General features: G+C 44.6%; 1 protein-coding gene across 2 annotated transcripts; it reads left to right on the top strand.

The window, feature by feature from the left end:
• Positions 1–226: 226 nt before the first annotated feature.
• acvrl1 (activin A receptor like type 1) lies at positions 227–18,362 on the top strand. Of its 2 annotated transcripts, none has more exons than XM_034296042.1 (11): positions 227–248; positions 7,769–7,840; positions 9,906–9,935; positions 10,169–10,393; positions 10,808–10,992; positions 11,132–11,231; positions 11,686–11,832; positions 12,077–12,352; positions 12,840–13,037; positions 15,597–15,727; positions 16,174–18,362. In XM_034296042.1, the coding sequence occupies exons 1-11, from the start codon at positions 242–244 to the stop codon at positions 16,318–16,320; spliced, it is 1,518 nt and encodes a 505-aa protein (XP_034151933.1). In that variant the 5' UTR covers positions 227–241; the 3' UTR covers positions 16,321–18,362. The 2 variants fall into 2 exon arrangements, with proteins under 2 accessions (XP_034151933.1, XP_034151934.1); XM_034296043.1 differs by lacking the exon at positions 227–248 and adding an exon at positions 262–877.
• Positions 18,363–19,025: the final 663 nt, after the last annotated feature.

Below are 19,025 nucleotides of genomic sequence, written 5' to 3'. Positions count from 1 at the left end.
AGGAAACAACAACAAAAATATGTTGTAATGACGTATTTACACAATTATCATCAACTACCATCACTGAGGCCCAAAGGAAGGAAGCCATATCTGTAGACATATATTGTGTATACTGCCTAATTGCAGCATTCAGAGACGCCAAAGGTTTAAAGGGGAAAACCAGAGGAGAAAATGAGAGGTTTGCCAGCGACAGGAAAACCGCTCAGAGAGAGCACATTCCAGGCAGACCCCGTTGGAGACAATGAGGGGTGGGACAACATTTTATATTTAAAATCTCTTAGGCCTAATCTTGGTCTTGAATCAGGAAGAGAGCAAAGTTGGGTTCGTAGGAAGTCTATATACTAGACAGGGCCATGGGCTGTTTGTGAACTTCTTTAAAAGCGGAAAACCGACCTTTTGCGTGTTCCATTCTCGAGCTTCGTGTTTTCGGTTTATCAGTGGAAGATTTTAGAACGAGATACATCCGTCACTTCGCCGCGCTTCACACAAGACTACTTGGACTGACTAAATGTCGCATTTATGGACATATTTTGGAGCGTCGTTCATTTTTTGTTAGTCTTTTACGGAGTTTCAGTTTAGATTATATTAATAGAGGCAGTGAAATTGGTAATAGTCACTAAGTTGAAACAGAAAACGATGTGGAGACGTTTTAGGATTCAACATCTGGAACAGAAAGCGTTCATCGAACTCAAATGTTGACTCATGAATGGAAGACGATTCACATAAGCGTATATGACGTCTATGAGTAGTTTAAGACGTTAAAGTAGTAAAGTAGTTTACTATGGGACAAACGTGGCGCATTTCTGTTGTGATACATGCTTTGTCGTCCCTGTGAAAAGCAAGAAGAAAGTAAGCTGAGCGTAAAAGGAAAAATCAGGTAATAGTTAAAATGAACTTATTACTGCATTGATTATTAAGTTGAGCATTTTGCAGGATACGCCATCAAGGTGACATTTGTGACAGCTGTTTCCTATTCGTTGAAAGTTCTGTCTATGTGCGGATGGCTTTTTTAACTAGTTAAACTAGTTAAACGTCTCCGGTGTGTGCTAGCCTATTTCTGTGAGAAAGATCCGGTGGATGGGGATGCTGGAAGTCATGTAGGGTCGGTAGAGCTTCCCCGGAGAGGCTTCACGTTTGTCACACCTTGGCCACAAACAGCGAAAATGTATTGTTTCCACTGTAGTATGTCTCCACACTTTTAGCAGGTGATCTGAGCGTTATCGTTATCACTTATGTTGGGTTAGTGTACAGTGGATAGTTTTATTCACTGTTGGAAGTTAATACGCTAAAATGATAACACCATATTATTTTCTCAGTATTTCAAAAAACATCTGGCAATATTCTTTAAAAATCCAAACATTTCCTTAGTGTAACCTATCGAATAAACTGAATAAATGTTCAAGATAAACAACATGACATCTGCATATTACTATTCACTGCAAGATAAGGCACAGTTCATGTTACCAGGAGCCAGGTGTGAGGTAACCTATACCAGGGAGCCAGGTGTGAGGATACCTGTACCAGGGAGCCAGGTGTGAGGTTACCTGTAAAAGAGAACGTGGTGTGAGGTTACCTGTACCAGGGAACCAGGTGTGAGGTAACCTATACCAGGGAACCAGGTGTGAGGTTACCTATGCCAGGGAACCAGATGTGAAGTTACCTATTCCAGGGATCCTGGTGTGAGGTTACCTATACCAGGGAACCTGGTGTGAGGTTACCTAAATGAGGGAACCTAGTGTGAGGTTACCTATGCCAAGGAACCAGGTGTGAGGTTACCTATACCAAGGAACCATGTGTGAGGTTACCTATACCAAGGAACCATGTGTGAGGTTACCTATACCAAGGAATCAGGTGTGAGGTTACCTATACCAAGGAATCAGGTGTGAGGTTACCTATACCAAGGAATCAGGTGTGAGGTTACCTATACCAAGGAACCATGTGTGAGGTTTCCTATACCAAGGAACCATGTGTGAGGTTTCCTATACCAAGGAACCATGTGTGAGGTTTCCTATACCAAGGAACCAGATGTGAGGTTACCTATACCAAGGAACCAGGTGTGAGGTCACCTATACCAAGGAACCAGGTGTGGAAACATGGCATGACCAGAGACCTATGGGTGGAACAAAGCTGCCATGAAGGTGTGTTTTGTCATGGGAGACAGTTTTTTCATTCATGTGTGAAGGAGCCAATTGTCAACATGCCTCAGCCACCATGGTTCACTACGGCTGCATGTTATTACAAGGGCTATATTTTTCAGGCGGAAGGCCTTGGATTGAAGATGGTAAGGATTAGTTCTGGGTAGCCCCTCATGCTTATACCATATTTCTACGTCTGCACAAGATCTGACGAGTCTGATGATTGTTGGTGCTTTACAAAACAAACTAGTCTCCAAAGTTCAAAATCCCTTAAGCAGCAATTTACTACATAGTGTAAACAAAAACCCATACATGCACCTCTAGATGAATGTAGATATGTTTCTGCCTTAGAGTTTGAAGGTGGTCTTTTCTGGGTTGCAGTGCCATTATAACTTCAGTTTGACAATGGGCAACACTGTTAAGCCCATCTCCAGTTTGTCTAGGGTAAGGTACCTATTATGCCAATCAAAATCTAAGTTTAGACATTTCTAATATATTGCAAAAAAAATTCAAGAAAAAGTGGGAATAAAATAAAAGTGAACCTCTCATTTTGAAGTTTTATAAATGTACTTCCACCATTTGGTCATGTCATGTAACGTTGTTTCATAAAATATGTGAAAAGTCTGGATTCAGCTTATGTCGTGCCAGGTGTACATTTACCTGCTCAGAGGCCTTTTTTATGCAAATGTTGTTGATGACAAAAAAAAAAGGTGGTATTTCCAAATAGATTATCAATGTATAAAAATGTAGTTTAATTTAACAATAAAATGAAGACCAAATGTATTGACAAATTAGTTATCTGCTAGAATTATCTTTGCTTGATATCTAGCATGTTGTTATAGTACACTATGGAGCTACTGTATTAGTTATGTCATTATGTGAGTGCTGGCTCATAAAATCTGTCTTTTCATTTGGTGACAAATTATATTTAACATTCAAATAAAATGGCAATATATGCATTAATGAAAACATTAATCTCTTAATTAAACTTTAAGTACCAGTTCTTACACTTAACAGCCTGGAAGAATGTGATTATTTGGGGGACTCTACACACCAAATCTTAGTGGTATAAAATAAAATGTTACATGGATGTATCACAGCACAGAAAATATTTCTCTTTTTGATTTCCATCCAAGGATGGTAGTTGGCTTAAAGGGTCTGTGGGCTTAATAGGTACACCCACCCTTTAGGTAAAAAAGAGGTTTAAGCAATTTAATTGATGGCTGGTTTATAGCAGCAATAATCTACCTTGGGGGTTTGTGGTACTGTATATTGCTAATATACCACCGCTAAGGACTGCACCAGGCACTCGAGTTTGTGTGATTTGTTTGCTTAAATATTCAACAGTCCTTCAGGGTTAATAATAGATTATGCAGCTTGTTATCTGTTAAAGACTAAATTAAGCAGTGATGATCAAAATAATGCTGAGAATCGAAATAATTTCTGAATACTTTCATGGGAGTAAGGACAAGATTGTTCCAATTAAAAAACCATCGGAACATATTGGATGTCAGTATTGTCTCTTAAATCTGGCTTGGACGTTTTCTCAAGAGAGGCTGTAGAAAGAAACAATATTTCTCAATTTCTTCACATTTGGGGTATCCCTTTAATGCAATAGGTTCGTCATTTTGATTGAGTAAATATTATATTATGTTACAGGTTTTATTGTCCAGATTTTGGGAGCTGGGTATCAAAGGTTAGTGTAAACAGCTTATCTTGAAAAAGAGCTTGACACATGATATGAGCTCTTATCCGAGAAACTGTGTTCAATTACTAAACATGGCCTCTGAAAACAAGCAGTGGAACTGGATTTGAGATCCTAAGTTAGATATTAGGCACTATATAACATTCGGCAGACACCATACTTTTATCCAGAGCAACTTATAGTGTGTGTTTAAATATCATGCATGGGTGGCCCAGGGACGTACCAAACACACAAGCACCGACTATTGGGCCGACTCAGATTATTGCCATATATGCGGCGTAGAGTGCCAGTTGGGTCTGTAATTGCAGTATACAACCAGAGACGGCTAAGCCGGGCTTCACCTTGTCTGCCTAGTGCAGATACCATCAGACATACCAGACCAGACTAGCAGTCTGTCTCTCACATCATAACAAGCTCTGAGTCACAACAATCACAGGATTAGAGATCTGGAAGGACTTCACTGAACAAATAGGCACTAACATATATGACCAAGGGCACATGTGGACAGAGAAAGATGAGATTTGACTGGATGACGACGACCACGTATGTTCTGGAAACACGTTGAGAATGCCTCCAGAGGCTTTTTAATGGGATAGGAAAAGGCACTGTTGTTTTTGGGTTCTACATTATGGAAGGCCTGTAGAGAGACCCGCTACCTCTGGCCTTTCCTGCCCACCCCCCTCCCACCCCCGACCCCTCCCCCAACGTCTCTGTAATCCAGATGGAATGAGAGATGCAACTGAGAAGTCAAAGCTTTTAAAGATGAGGGGAAGAGATGACAATAGATGTGTTTTCCCAATGGATGTGTTTTCCCATGGCTCTGGAGCGGCCACGCTGTTTTTGGACGGAACGGAGACAAACGGGGAAATTGAGGAAGAGGAAGCATGTGCGTGTTTGTGTGTGTGTGTGCGTGTTTGTTTGTGTGTGCTTGTTTGTTTGTGTGTGAGTGTTTGTTTGTGTGTGTGTGCGTGTTTGTGTGTGTGTGCGTGTTTGTGTGTGTGTGCGTGTTTGTGTGTGTGTGTGTGTGTGTGTGTTTGTTTGTTTGTGTGTGTGTTTCTGTAACCGGCCAGCTTTTGCCTATCTACGATGGAAGCAGCAGATAACTCCTCTTGACACAGATCTAGAGGTAAAGATGGAGACTGCAGGGATCGGTCTCCTCCACAGAGAATAGGTCAATTCCCTGGGTGGAGCTGTTTACAGAATGTTTGTCTCCATAGCGGCCCTGTGATTAAAACAGCTGGCGTAGACTGCGACAGGATACTGTAAAGGTGCGTTCAACTGTGTTTCTTTGAAATGAGGCGGCCCTGGGTGTTTCGGCTGCGGGCCCCTCTCACAGGATGCGGAATACAGGAAGGTCAAACTGTGCTACTCCACGTCATACAGTGTGTATTGATTCACCACAGATTAGCCCGGAGACATATTCTGGTACAGCTAACCACTGGGTATCTCTGGATCCACTGTGGCTTCTCAAACTTGAGTCGGCAACAACACTGGAAATCTGTGGCGTTATGGAAATGCCCTGAAGGATTCCAATCAAATTAAGTTGTTTAAGCTGAGCTGTAATGTTTTGTTGTGGTACGTTATATTCAAGCTAATTACTTAGTTTCCAAGCAGCAGTTGCAATTCGACACAGCAGTTTGCTGTGTGGAAAATATAAAATCCGAATATCAGAGAGTTGGAGTCAGCAAAAATAGTGTTTTCATCACTCAGCTATTTCATAAACACAACCCGTGATCCTTTCATTATGTAACAAATGACATGCCTTGAGAAGCTGCTGCTGTGTCCGTTTAGTGGAGTCTGGGGGCTGTTTGGAGTTAAACTAATGTTCACTCTGAACTAATGTTTCAATGAACCTTTCACAGGACCACAACCTACCTTTTATCTGCCATAAAAGCACAGGTCCGACTCAACAAGACACCCCCCATACACCCACCACTCCTCTGTATCACACCAGTATGAAGCGTAAACCGCTATACCCAAACAACCCAGTCCATTACCAAGAAACCCATCCTGTCAGCTCATCCCCAGTCGTGGTCTACCCGGTCCTGGACGCCTTCTGGAGGAAATGCGGTGAGCTAAATTCGCTGGGAACGGACTGACCGGCTCGGTTGGTCAGGTGTCGAGCGTTGATACCTGCAGCGGCCCTGGAACACGGCGGCCTGCCCCTCCTCTGCCCTTTGGGTTGCGTGACCCTCAGCAGAGCAGACCCAAACAATGAACAAAACCCCACACACACAATGAGCAGACCTGAGTCTCCCGCCATGGCAAACCAGGGCGCGGCCTCTCAATGCCAGGAAGCATAGACATCAATATTTACACTGTGAGCTGTGCAGCCATGGAGCCAACAGACCTGAGTTTGGGCCTGGGTAGCTGCACACCCACACACATGCAGACACACACACACACACACACAGACCAAGCTGGGGCTCGGCAGAGCAGAGTGCTGCCTTTGCTTTAGTCTCCTCTGCTCAGCCACCCGCCCACCCACCATCCCGATGCAGTTAAAGAGCAGGCAGACTGACTGGACCCCAGGCTCGGCGCTTCTCCTTGTTTTGTTTGACCTCATAACTTCCTCTGCTGACGGATTGAGTACTTACTGGGGCTGTGTGTCTCCAAACCCCAGCTGTCATGCCCACGCTATCTGGAAACTAAGATCGGGGACTCTGTTAGTATGTTAGCCAGCTTTGTGGGAATGAGTGTTCACTGTCTGCTGGACGCAAGCTGAGTGTGTCTGGCTGAAGCTTTTTCCGTTTTGCTATATTAGGGCAGAGATGTCCTCACAGGCCAGCCACTGCAGACAGGCCTGTGCTCTCCATAGTCAGAGAGAGAAGGGGCAGGACAGGGTGGTGGGAGCAGAGACAGGGAGAGACACAGAGAGAGGAGTCATAACAAGAGAGACAGAGAAGAGAAAGAGACAGAGAAGAGAGAGGGACAGAGAAGAGAGAGAGACAGAGAAGAGAGAGGGACAGAGAAGAGAGAGAGACAGAGAAGAGAGAGACAGAGCTGCACACATTGTGATGTGATGTTAGCTCCTCTCTGGCCTGGGACATCCATGGTGGCTCTCTATCCAATCACATTTCCAGTGTTTTTGCCAGGTTGAATCCAGCTTCATCCACAAAGATGCATTTATGTGCAGTTTGACTGGCTTCCATCTCCATTACTCTCCATAGTTTTACAGTACTTTACATTATGTGTAAATGTGTAAATATCCTGTTTGGTTATTGAACAGACATCTTACCTGGATATATTGATACCGGAGTTCTTTCACACATTCGCTGTTTCTCTCGAAGGGCACAGTGTACAACATTTGGTTCGGGTTTCAGTTGAAACTGCAATCAACTGTGTTTGGATTGACTACATATTCTAACATAATTAAAATGTTCTAACAAATATCTAACATTTTCTTTATATTTCAATCTGGTTACTGCAGAAATGCACACCAGTTGCCATCATTCTGTTTTGGATGTGTTTTTAACCGTTTTGAGAACAGTGTGTAAGCATTTGAGAAAACGTGCTGTGAATATATTGTTTTGTAGGTGGTTGAGTTTGAATGAGACAAGAGTTCATGGATTTTGGGGGATGTGTTCATTGAATGCATTTTGTGTGAAATTATTCACAGTTTGGTTCACATACACTTCCGTTTTGCTGACCGTGTGAAGAGTTTTGTTACTGTAACTTCTGTATTGTTCGATGCTTGTAAGCCATCGGGAAAAACTGTAATTGTGAAGCTTTGTAGGAATTAATGAATCGCTGTAAAATCCAAATTTTAAATCTCCTCAATGCTTTTCAATGAAGAACATTTCGAATTTGGTTTACTTTCAGAATTTAGATGGAACTGAACCCATTGCCGATTTCTGAGAGAAAACTTGTACAGTGCTCAGCAACATCTCTACTGCAGCGGCTCTAACTGTGTCCGTTTCTCTGACAGAGATGGGAGGTGCTGCCATGCTCACTGTGGCACTCACTGGAATTTGCCTGTGGATGTCTACAACTGTAGCAGGTAGGACAACCTGTGTATGTGTGTGTGTGTGTGTGTGTGTGTGTGTGTGGTGTGTGTATGTATGAGTGGTGTGTGGTTAGCAACTCGCTCATCTCTCCTTTTCTGTCATTGAGTTCCTGTCTTTTATTGGCCAGCCGTGCTCCTGACGTTGGTTCTTTTCCTGATGAAGTAACATTCATAACGCCCTGTGGGTTTCGGTAGAGAGGTGTTTGAACCTCCATTCATCTGTTTGAATGACTCACACGTTCAGCCGTTTAGAGTGCCCCACTGTGTGTGTCTCTGGGTGTGCTAGCCTGCGCGTGTGTCCTGTGTTTGGATCTGTGTGGTTGTCTGTGATGTGTGCCTGTGTGCCTTGCTGTCAGAGTATCAGCTGGGTGCAGATGAGTGTGTAGATGAGAACGGCTCATTGTCGTACATGGGTGAAACAATGGAGCAGAGGAAGTGTGTGTCTTCCTGCGTAGTGTGTGTGTGTGTTCATGCTGCAGACTCTGTTCTGTAGGCCGTGGGGGGGGGGGGGGGGGGGGGGGGGGGGGCAGGACCCAGACACCACCTCTAAAGAACTACATTAAGACAAGACGCAGCCTTTGCAGAGCTACAGTAAAACTCAGACACTGCCTCTACAGAACTACTATGAGACCAAGACACAGCCTATACAGAGCTACAGTAAAACTCAGACACTGCCTCTACAGAACTACTATAAGACCAAGACACATCCTATACAGAGCTATAGTAAAACGCAGACACTGCCTCTAAAGAACTACATTAAGACAAGACGCAGCCTTTGCAGAGCTACAGTAAAACTCAGACACTGCCTCTACAGAACTACTATAAGACCAAGACACATCCTATACAGAGCTATAGTAAAACGCAGACACTGCCTCTACAGAACTACTATGAGACCAAGACACAGCCTATACAGAGCTACAGTAAAACTCAGACACTGCCTCTACAGAACTACTATAAGACCAAGACACATCCTATACAGAGCTATAGTAAAACGCAGACACTGCCTCTACAGAACTACTATGAGACCAAGACACAGCCTATACAGAGCTACAGTAAAACCCAGACACTGCCTCTACAGAACTACTATAAGACCAAGACACATCCTATACAGAGCTATAGTAAAACGCAGACACTGCCTCTACAGAACTACTATGAGACCAAGACACAGCCTATACAGAGCTATAGTAAAACGCAGACACTGCCTCTACAGAACTACTATGAGACCAAGACACAGCCTATACAGAGCTACAGTAAAACTCAGACACTGCCTCTACAGAACTACTATAAGACCAAGACACATCCTATACAGAGCTATAGTAAAACGCAGACACTGCCTCTACAGAACTACTATGAGACCAAGACACAGCCTATACAGAGCTACAGTAAAACCCAGACACTGCCTCTACAGAACTACTATAAGACCAAGACACAGCCTATACAGAGCTACAGTAAAACTCAGACACTGCCTTTACAGAACTACTATAAGACCAAGACACAGCCTATACAGAGGTACAGTAAAACTCAGACACTGCCTCTACAGAACTACTATAAGACCACGACACAGCCTATACAGAGCTATAGTAAAACTCAGACAATGCCTCTACAGAACTACTATAAGACCAAGACACAGACTTTACAGAACTATAGTAAAACTCAGACAGAGCCTCTCAGAACTACATTAAGACCCAGACACAGCCTCTATTGAACTACAATAAACCTCAGACACAGCTTCTACAGAACTACAGTAAGACCAAGACACTACCTCTACTTAACTACAGTAAAACTCAGAACTACAGTAAAACTCAGACATAGCCTCTAAGGAACTACAGTAAGGCCAAGACCCAGCCTCTACAGAACTACTGTAAAACTCAGACACTGCCTCTACAGAACTACAGTAAGACCAAGACACAGCCTTTACAGAACTACATTAAGACCAAGACGCAGACTCTACAGAACTACAGTAAAACTCAGACATGGCCATTACAGAACTACAGTAAGATCCTAATAGAGGTCTGCCGTACTGGGATTTCCTCTCATCTCTGTCTTCTTTATTCTGCAGATCAGTTGTCTGCGAGATCATCATCAGACGGTAAGTTCCTGTAACAGCTGAACCACAGTAACTCAAAAGAGCTGTTTGGGTTTCGGGTTAGGTGTTATAATTGATTTACATGTAGGCATAAAGGCTAGGTTATTGAAGTTCATGTTATATTTACATTTTAATTAGATTTAGGGTGAGGGAAGAAATATGGTCCCCTCAAGGACAGAAGAACCAACCGTGTTCGTGCGTTTGTGCACGGCCACTCATTGGTGTGTTCTCCCCAGATGAGCTGCTGTGCACATGTAAGAACATTAAAGGGACGTGCAGCAGCGACGGCACCTGCACCGGGTTCCGCTGCTTCTACACGATCGTGCACGGCCGAGAGGAGAGGGGCTGCTTCCAGAGGGACCACTACAGAGAGCAGTGCACCACCAACGGCATCCCTGAACTCTATGTCCACTGCTGCTCACAGAGCATGTGTAACGCCAACAGCACTTCTCCAACCCCAGGTCAGGACACTGCGGCGCCACTCTAGAACCCACCCCCCGCCCCTTCCCCGCCGGCAGCTCGGAGCCCTCTGTTACACGTGGGCCCCTAGGTTCTCTGGTGTTCGTCCACTCGATCTTGGTTGGAAACGTAGTGTCTGCCACCCCCTGGTGGCTGCCTTGCGTTGATGCGTCGATAAGGCCCGATGCCATTACCTTCCACATACATCAGTTTCACCTGCTTCTTACATGAAATCGTTTCCTGGCCTGACGTCCTCTCTGATGTCCAGTAGGACGTCCTGACCGCTTTGAGAAGCCCTGTGATTCCATCAACATTTCTGCCTGTTCTGCTATTTCACACGTGTATGACTGTGTGTGTCTGTGTGTGTGTGTGTCTGTGTGTGTGTGTGTGTGTGTCTGTGTGTGCGCCCCATTCAGTACCTGAACCTCCTCGTTTCCTGCCTGTGGCTGTTCCCCTGCTGGTCCTGCTGCTGGTATTTGTTGCGGCGTGTGGCCTGGCGATGTGGATCCGCTTCAGGCGACAGCACCACCGTCTGGCCAACACCAAGGACCACGACGTCACCATGCTCAAGGCCCCCAGCAAAGCAGATCCCACATACGAGGTAAGAGTGGAATTTAACCAGGTTGTGTGGTTGCCGTGGAACCGGTACCGTGACTGTCGCTTGTGGCCTGTGATGAAGGCGTTACATGATAACCGATGTGGGTTGATTGTGGTCCTGATGTGGGTGACTGTCTGTTCAGGACATCTTCGATGAGTTCTGCACATCCGGCAGTGGGACTGGCCTGCCTTACCTGGTACAGAGGACCATGGCTCGGCAGATTTCTCTAGTGGAGTGTGTCGGTAAGAGCGCTTCTTCCCTACTCTCTTTCTTTTCCTGATCTCTTTCTCTGTCTCTCTGTCCACTTTGGTCCATACTGACTCCTTCCATCTCTCCCTGGATGAATATTGTAAATAAAGACACTGTAAACATTGCCACTGGACGTCAGCCCCAGTCTTAATGGTGTGGTGACATAATTAAAGCAATGGACCCTTTGACAGGTCTGTTGACCGGTTCCTCTAATAGATGTCTGTTGCTCTGTCCCTCTCTTGTACACCTGTCTGTTGTTCTGTCCCACTAACAGCTGTCTCTTCCTCTCTTTAAATTATGTCTGTTGCTCTCTCCCTCTCTTTAACATCTGTCTGTTGCTCTCCATCTCTTTAACGTCTCTGTTGCTCTCTCCCTCTCTTTAACATCTGTCTGTTGCTCTCCATCTCTTTAACGTCTGTCTGTTGCTCTGTCCCTCGCTCTACCTAGGTAAGGGCAGGTATGGAGAGGTCTGGAGAGGCACTTGGATGGGAGAGAGTGTTGCAGTGAAGATATTCTCCTCCAGAGATGAGCAGTCTTGGATCCGGGAGACAGAGATCTACAACACTGTACAGCTCAGACACGATAACATCCTGGGTGAGTCGTCATAGTGAGCCTGGAGGAGGCTATGTTTAAACGTTCCTACACTGGATTTTGCCTGGACCGCCCATAGCTTTTCTGGGGTATAAAGAGTTTAGGTCTCTCGGGATTATTCTATCGCTTCCATTTCACCGATATAAGTAAACCAAGAGCATCTAACGGATCTGAAGGAAAACAGAGCAACTCGACACATGTACGCCGTCACATTCCATTGCAGTAAACATCAGGTTTTCTCCCCCAGGCTTCATTGCATCTGATATGACGTCTAAGAACTCCAGCACTCAGCTGTGGCTGATCACCCACTTCCACGAGCTTGGTAGTCTCTATGACTTCCTCCAGTACAGCATCCTGGACCCTGAGCAGTGCCTGAAGATGTGCCTGTCCGTAGCCTGTGGCCTGGTCCACCTGCACACAGAGATTTTCAGCTGCCAGGGAAAGCCAGCCATCGCTCACCGAGACCTGAAGACCCGAAACATCCTAGTCAAGTGGAACGGACAATGTTGCATCGCGGACCTCGGTGAGCTGGGTCGGGAGAGCTGGGATAAGGAGAGGACAGAAGGAGAGAGGGATGAAGGACAGAGGGATGAAGGACAGAGGGATGAAGGACAGAGGGACGAGGAAGAGGACGTAAGGAAGAAGAGAGTAGAAGGAGAGAGAGATAAAAGGCAGAGAGGTGGAGAAGTGGGAGGAGAGAGGGAGGAGAGTGGGAGGAGAGAGGAGGGATAAGGAGAACTAGGGATGAAGGAGAGTGGGATGAAGGAGATCAAAATACAGGAGCGTAGCCACGATGAATAGACAGCGGTGGAGGGGAGCAGGAACCTCTGATCTGCTGCTGTCTGTTTGTGCGTGCACAGACAGTATGTAGTCATTGTGCCTATGTTCCTGGGACGTGTTCATTAGAGCAAACCATAGCCAAACGGTTTACGTTAGAACTGTAACTACGTGCAAATTCCGGTTGGACATCCCTGTTTGAAGGTGTTTTCTCCACCCTGCCATGTCCCCAGGCTTGGCTGTGATGCACTCTCAAACCAGCGACTTCCTGGACGTGGGGAACAACCCCCGGGTGGGCACCAAGCGCTACATGGCCCCGGAGGTCCTGGACGAGAGCATCCGCATGGACGTATTCGAGTCCTACAAGCAGACAGACATCTGGGCTCTGGGCCTGGTTCTCTGGGAAATTTCCAGGAGGACCGTTGTCAACGGTGACCACTCGTGCATGCACACACACACACACACACACAAACACACACGGACGCATACACCCAACATACAAGCAACTATCAAGCCAATGAAAACACTCTGTGATCTGTAATTGAAACGTGCTGTTGTCCAGTCAAATGGGTTTTGGGTTTGATCCGGGTCCAGTAATAAAATGCACTCACCACGGTAAATCACTCTGGATAAGAGCTAAAAGTCTGCTAAATGACTTAAATGTAAATGTGCTGTACTCACTGCAGTGTACTTTGGATAAAAGCCTCTGAACACATGTAGACCCACTGTAACCAAAGGGACCTGAGCTGGGTTTCTCATGACTGCACACTTCCACACACACTTCCCCGCGCACTTGACCACATCATCCACTCAAGAATAGTGCTAGGGTTGCAAACTTACTGGAACCATCAATAGATGCCCTGCTTTTCCTGAAATACCAGTCGGAGGACTGGATTTCCTGCTTATTCCCTCCGGATTGAGGGAATGGAATCCTCCAACTGGAATTTTGTGGACACCGGGGAATTAATCAAACATTTCCAGAATTTTGCAACCCTATATGGTTTTAAAGGAAAACTGTGTTTTGTCAGTGAATCCAGTCTACTTCAGGTCTGATACATGCAGACTGGCCCAAATGGCACCCTTTTCCCTACATAGTTCACTACTTTAGACCTGGGTGCATACTAATAAATAGGGGATAGGATGCTATTTGTCAGTAGGCTGCACAGTGTAGCAGGCAGTTAGCCCATGTCGCTCATCTTTACAATGTTGCTTCATCTGCGAGTGTGTAACTGGGTCTGGGGGAGTGTGTGTGTGTAACTGGGTCTGTATTTGGGTCTACTATCCTCTCCCATGATTAGCGCTGTAGTAATGATAAACACTCTTATCTGGTGTCAGCACCCTCCCTCTTCACATAGTCCAGATGCTCTTTCTCTCTTTCTCACACACACACAACCAGGCCTCCTAGAACTCAATGCAGTGTCTCCCCTCTGCTCTCTTTTAAGTCCAACATACTGCCTGACACTCCTGCTCTCCACTACACATCACTCCTGCTCTCCACTACCCAACACTCCTGCTCTCCACTACCCAGCACTCCTGCTCTCCACTACCCATCACTCCTGCTCTCCACTACCCAACACTCCTGCTCTCCACTACCCAAATCTCCTGCTGTCCACTACCCAACACTCCTGCTCTCTACTACCCAATTCTCCTGCTCTCCACTACCCATCACTCCTGCTCTCCACTACCCAACACTCCTGCTCTCCACTACCCAACATTCCTGTTCTCTACTACCCAACACTCCTGCTCTCCACTACCCAAATCTCCTGCTCTCCACTACCCAACACTCCTGTTCTCTACTACCCAACACTCCTGCTCTCCACTACCCAACACTCCTGCTCTCCACTACCCAACACTCCTGCTCTCCACTACCCAACACTCCTGCTCTCCACTACCCATCACTCCTGCTCTCCACCACCCAACACTCCTGCTCTCCACTACCCAAATCTCCTGCTCTCCACTACCCAACACTCCTGTTCTCTACTACCCAACACTCCTGCTCTCCACTACCCAACACTCCTGCTCTCCACTACCCAAATCTCCTGCTCTCCACTACCCAACACTCCTGCTCTCCACTACCCAAAACTCCTGCTCTATAATACCCAATTCTCCTGCTCTCAACTACCCGACACTCCTGCTCCCACAACCAGACATTTTTGCTCTCCTACTACTGTACCTAACACTCATGCTCTGTTACCCAACTCTCCTACTGTCCACTACCCAACACTCCTTTTCCCCATGAGCCAACACTCCTCCTTAATAACCAACATACAGCTCGGGAAACCACTGCACCTTTTTATTTCATTTCCAAAAAAGTTAGAAAGGACGGTGTTGAGTGAGGAACAGAAGGGTTAAATTAAGAGACCACTGCAAATTGAACGCTTCTGTTCCTCACTCAAAACTTTCCTTTTCAACTTTTTGGAAAGGAAAGAAAAAGGTACAGTGGTCTCTTAATTTTTTCTAGAGCTGTATTTGCTCTACACTATATACAGTTTGGATTTCAGTTCTATGTGTAGGTAGACTATTTGTTGTAAACCATCTGTATAAGATATATATCTGTGTCAACAAATACAATCTAAATCTACTTGATTGTTTTATCAATGTTTCTGTGCATCAGGATTCTCACTGGCACTTCCCAACTCAGTCAACATAATCCAACCAACATTACCCAATCCACATGATCCAATCACCATTACCCAACCAACCTTATCCAAGCCACATTACCCAACCAACATTACCCAATCCACATTATCCAATCAACATTCCCCAGCCAACATTAACCAATCCACATTATCTAAAAAACATTACCCAAACCACATTATCCAACCAACATTACCCAAACCACACTATCCAACCAGCATTACCCAATCCACATTATCCAACCAGCATTACCCAATCCACATTATCCAACCAGCATTACCCAATCCACATTACTGATACTGACTGCATATGTAATATGTATTAATCGTGTGTGGTTGTGTTTGTTGTTCCAGGGATAGTGGAAGAGTACCGGCCACCTTTCTTTGACATGGTGCCCTCTGACCCCAGCTTTGAGGAGATGAAGAAGGTGGTGTGTGTGGACCAGCAAAGACCTGGTCTACACAACAGACTGCACTCTCACGTGGTGAGAAACACACACACACTTTGTGCTGACGCCAGACATTATTCCCTTTCAAAATCCTATTTTTCCTCACTGTTAACCTAATCCTGACTCCTAACCTGAACCTTAAACTCTTATTATAATCTTAACCCTAATTGCTAAAATCTCCTAAGCCAAAATAGCTTTTTCTTCATGCCAAAAACTTGCACAAGGTTAAGTTGTCGTTGTTTACTGTCACTTGCTGTGAATTTTGGTCCCAACCAGGACAGCAAAACCTGTACGGAGGTACACCCACACACACCACACACACATCCCGCTTACTTACTAACACAACATCAGGGCAAGGAATCTTTTTTTCTCTTAACCAAGAGAAATCTAGAGCCTAAATTCTGTTATTGGATGTCACAATAGTAAAATGGATGGTGGTCTTATGGTTCCCACCATCTCTCTCTCTCTCTCTCTCTCTAAAGATCCTGTCTTCAATTGCAAAGATAATGAAGGAGTGTTGGTTCCAGAGCCCCCCAGCTCGCCTCACAGCCCTACGTGTCAGGAAGACCCTCTCCAAGCTGACCCAGGACCACGAGTACCCCACAGAGAAACTCAAAATGGACGTGTAGTCCTAATGACTCCAACTGAACTGCAAGCAGGATGTTAAGACCCAAGTATAAGACTACAACACACCAAACATCAGGCTTGTAGTCTCGCATTAGAGATCGTAATATCTTTTTCCACTGCTTAAGACTGTACAGTGTTCCATGTTTCTGGTGCTTCTTCCTCAAATACCTCCACAAACCTGAGTATATTGCCTGGATCACTACATCTGGAATCCAGAAGTTTGTGTATTACATTTGGCATATCCATCTGCCGAGATCGGGAATGAGACCATCAGTTATGGAACAATAAGGACTTGGATTTTTCTATGGACAAAACCATTTGTAATTGCCTGATTATTATTCTGTGGAACAGCTGAAAGGACATTTCACGAACATGGTCATTGTCCTCTGCTGGAGGCCTACTGTATTGCGAGATCTGCAGAATTTAGTAGTTGTCCCTGTGAAAAGCTTTTTCCTGTGATGGTTTTGGAATGGATGTCTCATCATTGGCTCAGCAGTAAACCATGTCGGCATAAGGCTGTGGTCACGAGGAGACATGCATACATTCATGTGGGACACTAAAATCTGCGTAGGATTTCGTTTGATATGGTTTGTAACCATTTGAACTGCAGTTTGTACAATGTGTTTCTAATTTACCAAATGTTTGACATATTACACAGTTGCTAAACCTACGATATGTTAGGAATTCCTTGATAGGATGACGGTTAAGGTGAACATATTAAGGATTGCTTCAAGCTTATGTTCTCGGTTAGGTATCTGGGTTGAGGTGTAGATTAGGCTTAGGTAGTACTGTTGTAAAGTTAGGTATTATGGGTGGTCATTTTGAATGGTTAAGGGTTTAGGTTTTGGGAAAGGCCTGCGAATAAGACAATCAAAAAAGCAGATTGATTCCCAATTCCTCTGGGGTCCGAGGTAGACCATATCTTATGAGACATAAGTATGTGATGAGGGATAATCAGAGTTCAGTTGTGTCCAATATGTACCTGACACACATGTATCCGAAATACATCGATTGCCATATAATGGTTCATAATCACATTATTCATTAAATAGACAAAAAGGGATTGTGGTAAAAACACACTACATTTTCTACAGAATGTGCTCTCTTCCACTTGTTTGCGCAGTTTCACTCATTTTTCATACAGTCTATTGCTGGGGCAAACATTGCCTGGCATGTTCAAAAAGTCAGTCCATAAAAGCGCATTTGAGATATCTGATAGCGGACTGGTAATTTAACACCGGCGGTGTCCTGACCGAAAGTCAAGCGCGTGTCCTTCACAACAGTCTTCTAATATAAGCCTAACGACCACACTTCGCAATGGAAAAGCTTCTGATCTCATATCTCCAGTGGGATCATCAAGAACATTATGAAATATGGTCAGGATATGTCTTAATTAGAATATTGGATTCAGTCTGTGTTTTCAATATTATTAAGCCCGTCTGAGATCTGTGGCCACATTGCTGATCTGACTTGGGATTCGACTCTCAACTGCATCGTTCATACCCAACCCAGTTGGATACCGAGTCAGATTTCTGTACTTCATATCCAACCGTACCGAATGTACCACATTGTACTAATTCCAGCATCCCAGATGTTTGTACACAATGGTCTGTTTGTGAGACCAGATTGGTCTTACAGTGGAATTGTTGCTAGTGGATGTGAATGTCAGGCTAGTGTCTTATTTGTTTTAATGCACTATAGGGGATTTATACATATTGATTGATTTTTTTATTTCCTGGAAGCTTTTTGAGCTGACGTTATGCGATAACCTGGTAATTCTGCCACTTACGGAAATGTGTTACATAATAGAAACACCTAGCTAATTAACAAGTTGTGTGTGTGTATATAAGAATAATTATGTATCTTTCACCAGCATTGGATATCCTGTGGAAGAATTATTTTATGACATTGATTATGTTCATTTTGATTTGTTTTCATCTAAAATGGTACAGGCTATATACTTCCAGTACAGAATTAACATCGGTATAGTTACTACCTGTCAACAATTCTTAAAAGGGAAATAAAAACAACGTAACATTTTTAACGGGGTATTTAATTTGTGGATGCCTTCTATGCTGGTAACCTCACACTTACATGACATGTCCTTTGGAAAAGGTTACTAAAACACTGTTACGGTGGATAACACAAGTAGAGTTACACTTCTGTAATCGTCCACCAGAGGGTAGCAGACATCTAATTCTCCAGTATAGGCCTTTTGGTAATTACTGTTCTTTAGCACTAGGTTCAGCAAAAAAAAAAAAAATGACGGGATAAACTAGTTAACTGTATGTGAGTTCTTATTTTTAACCTGACAAATGATGGTGATAGTGAGGTGTGAAAGAAGCAGGTCTGATTGGCCATCATATGTTTTCATTAGGTCCGGAGTCTGTGAGGATCTCATTTTGTTTCTGCCAAAGGTGTTTCAAGTCAGTCAGTGTCTATCTGTAGCAATCACCATGAGCATCTAACACTGAGAGGAAGGAAATGGATGCCTCACAATCTGTCTAGTCAGCGATAGTGTGTGAATGGTGTGAGTGTGTGTGTGCCTGTGTGTATCTGTGTGTGCATGTGTGTGTATCTGATTATGTGTATGTCTGTCTGTGTGGGGTGGGGGCAGAGATAGAGGGGTTGGTCAATTCCTATTCCCTTATCCACCCCCCTCCCACTATGGCCTGTTAGCCATCCCCTGTACACACCTCCACCCTGT

Source organism: Esox lucius, chromosome 12, assembly GCF_011004845.1.
Source record: "Esox lucius isolate fEsoLuc1 chromosome 12, fEsoLuc1.pri, whole genome shotgun sequence".
Classification (NCBI taxonomy): Eukaryota; Metazoa; Chordata; class Actinopteri; order Esociformes; family Esocidae; genus Esox; species Esox lucius.
This window is presented reverse-complemented; position numbering and strand designations above follow the sequence as displayed.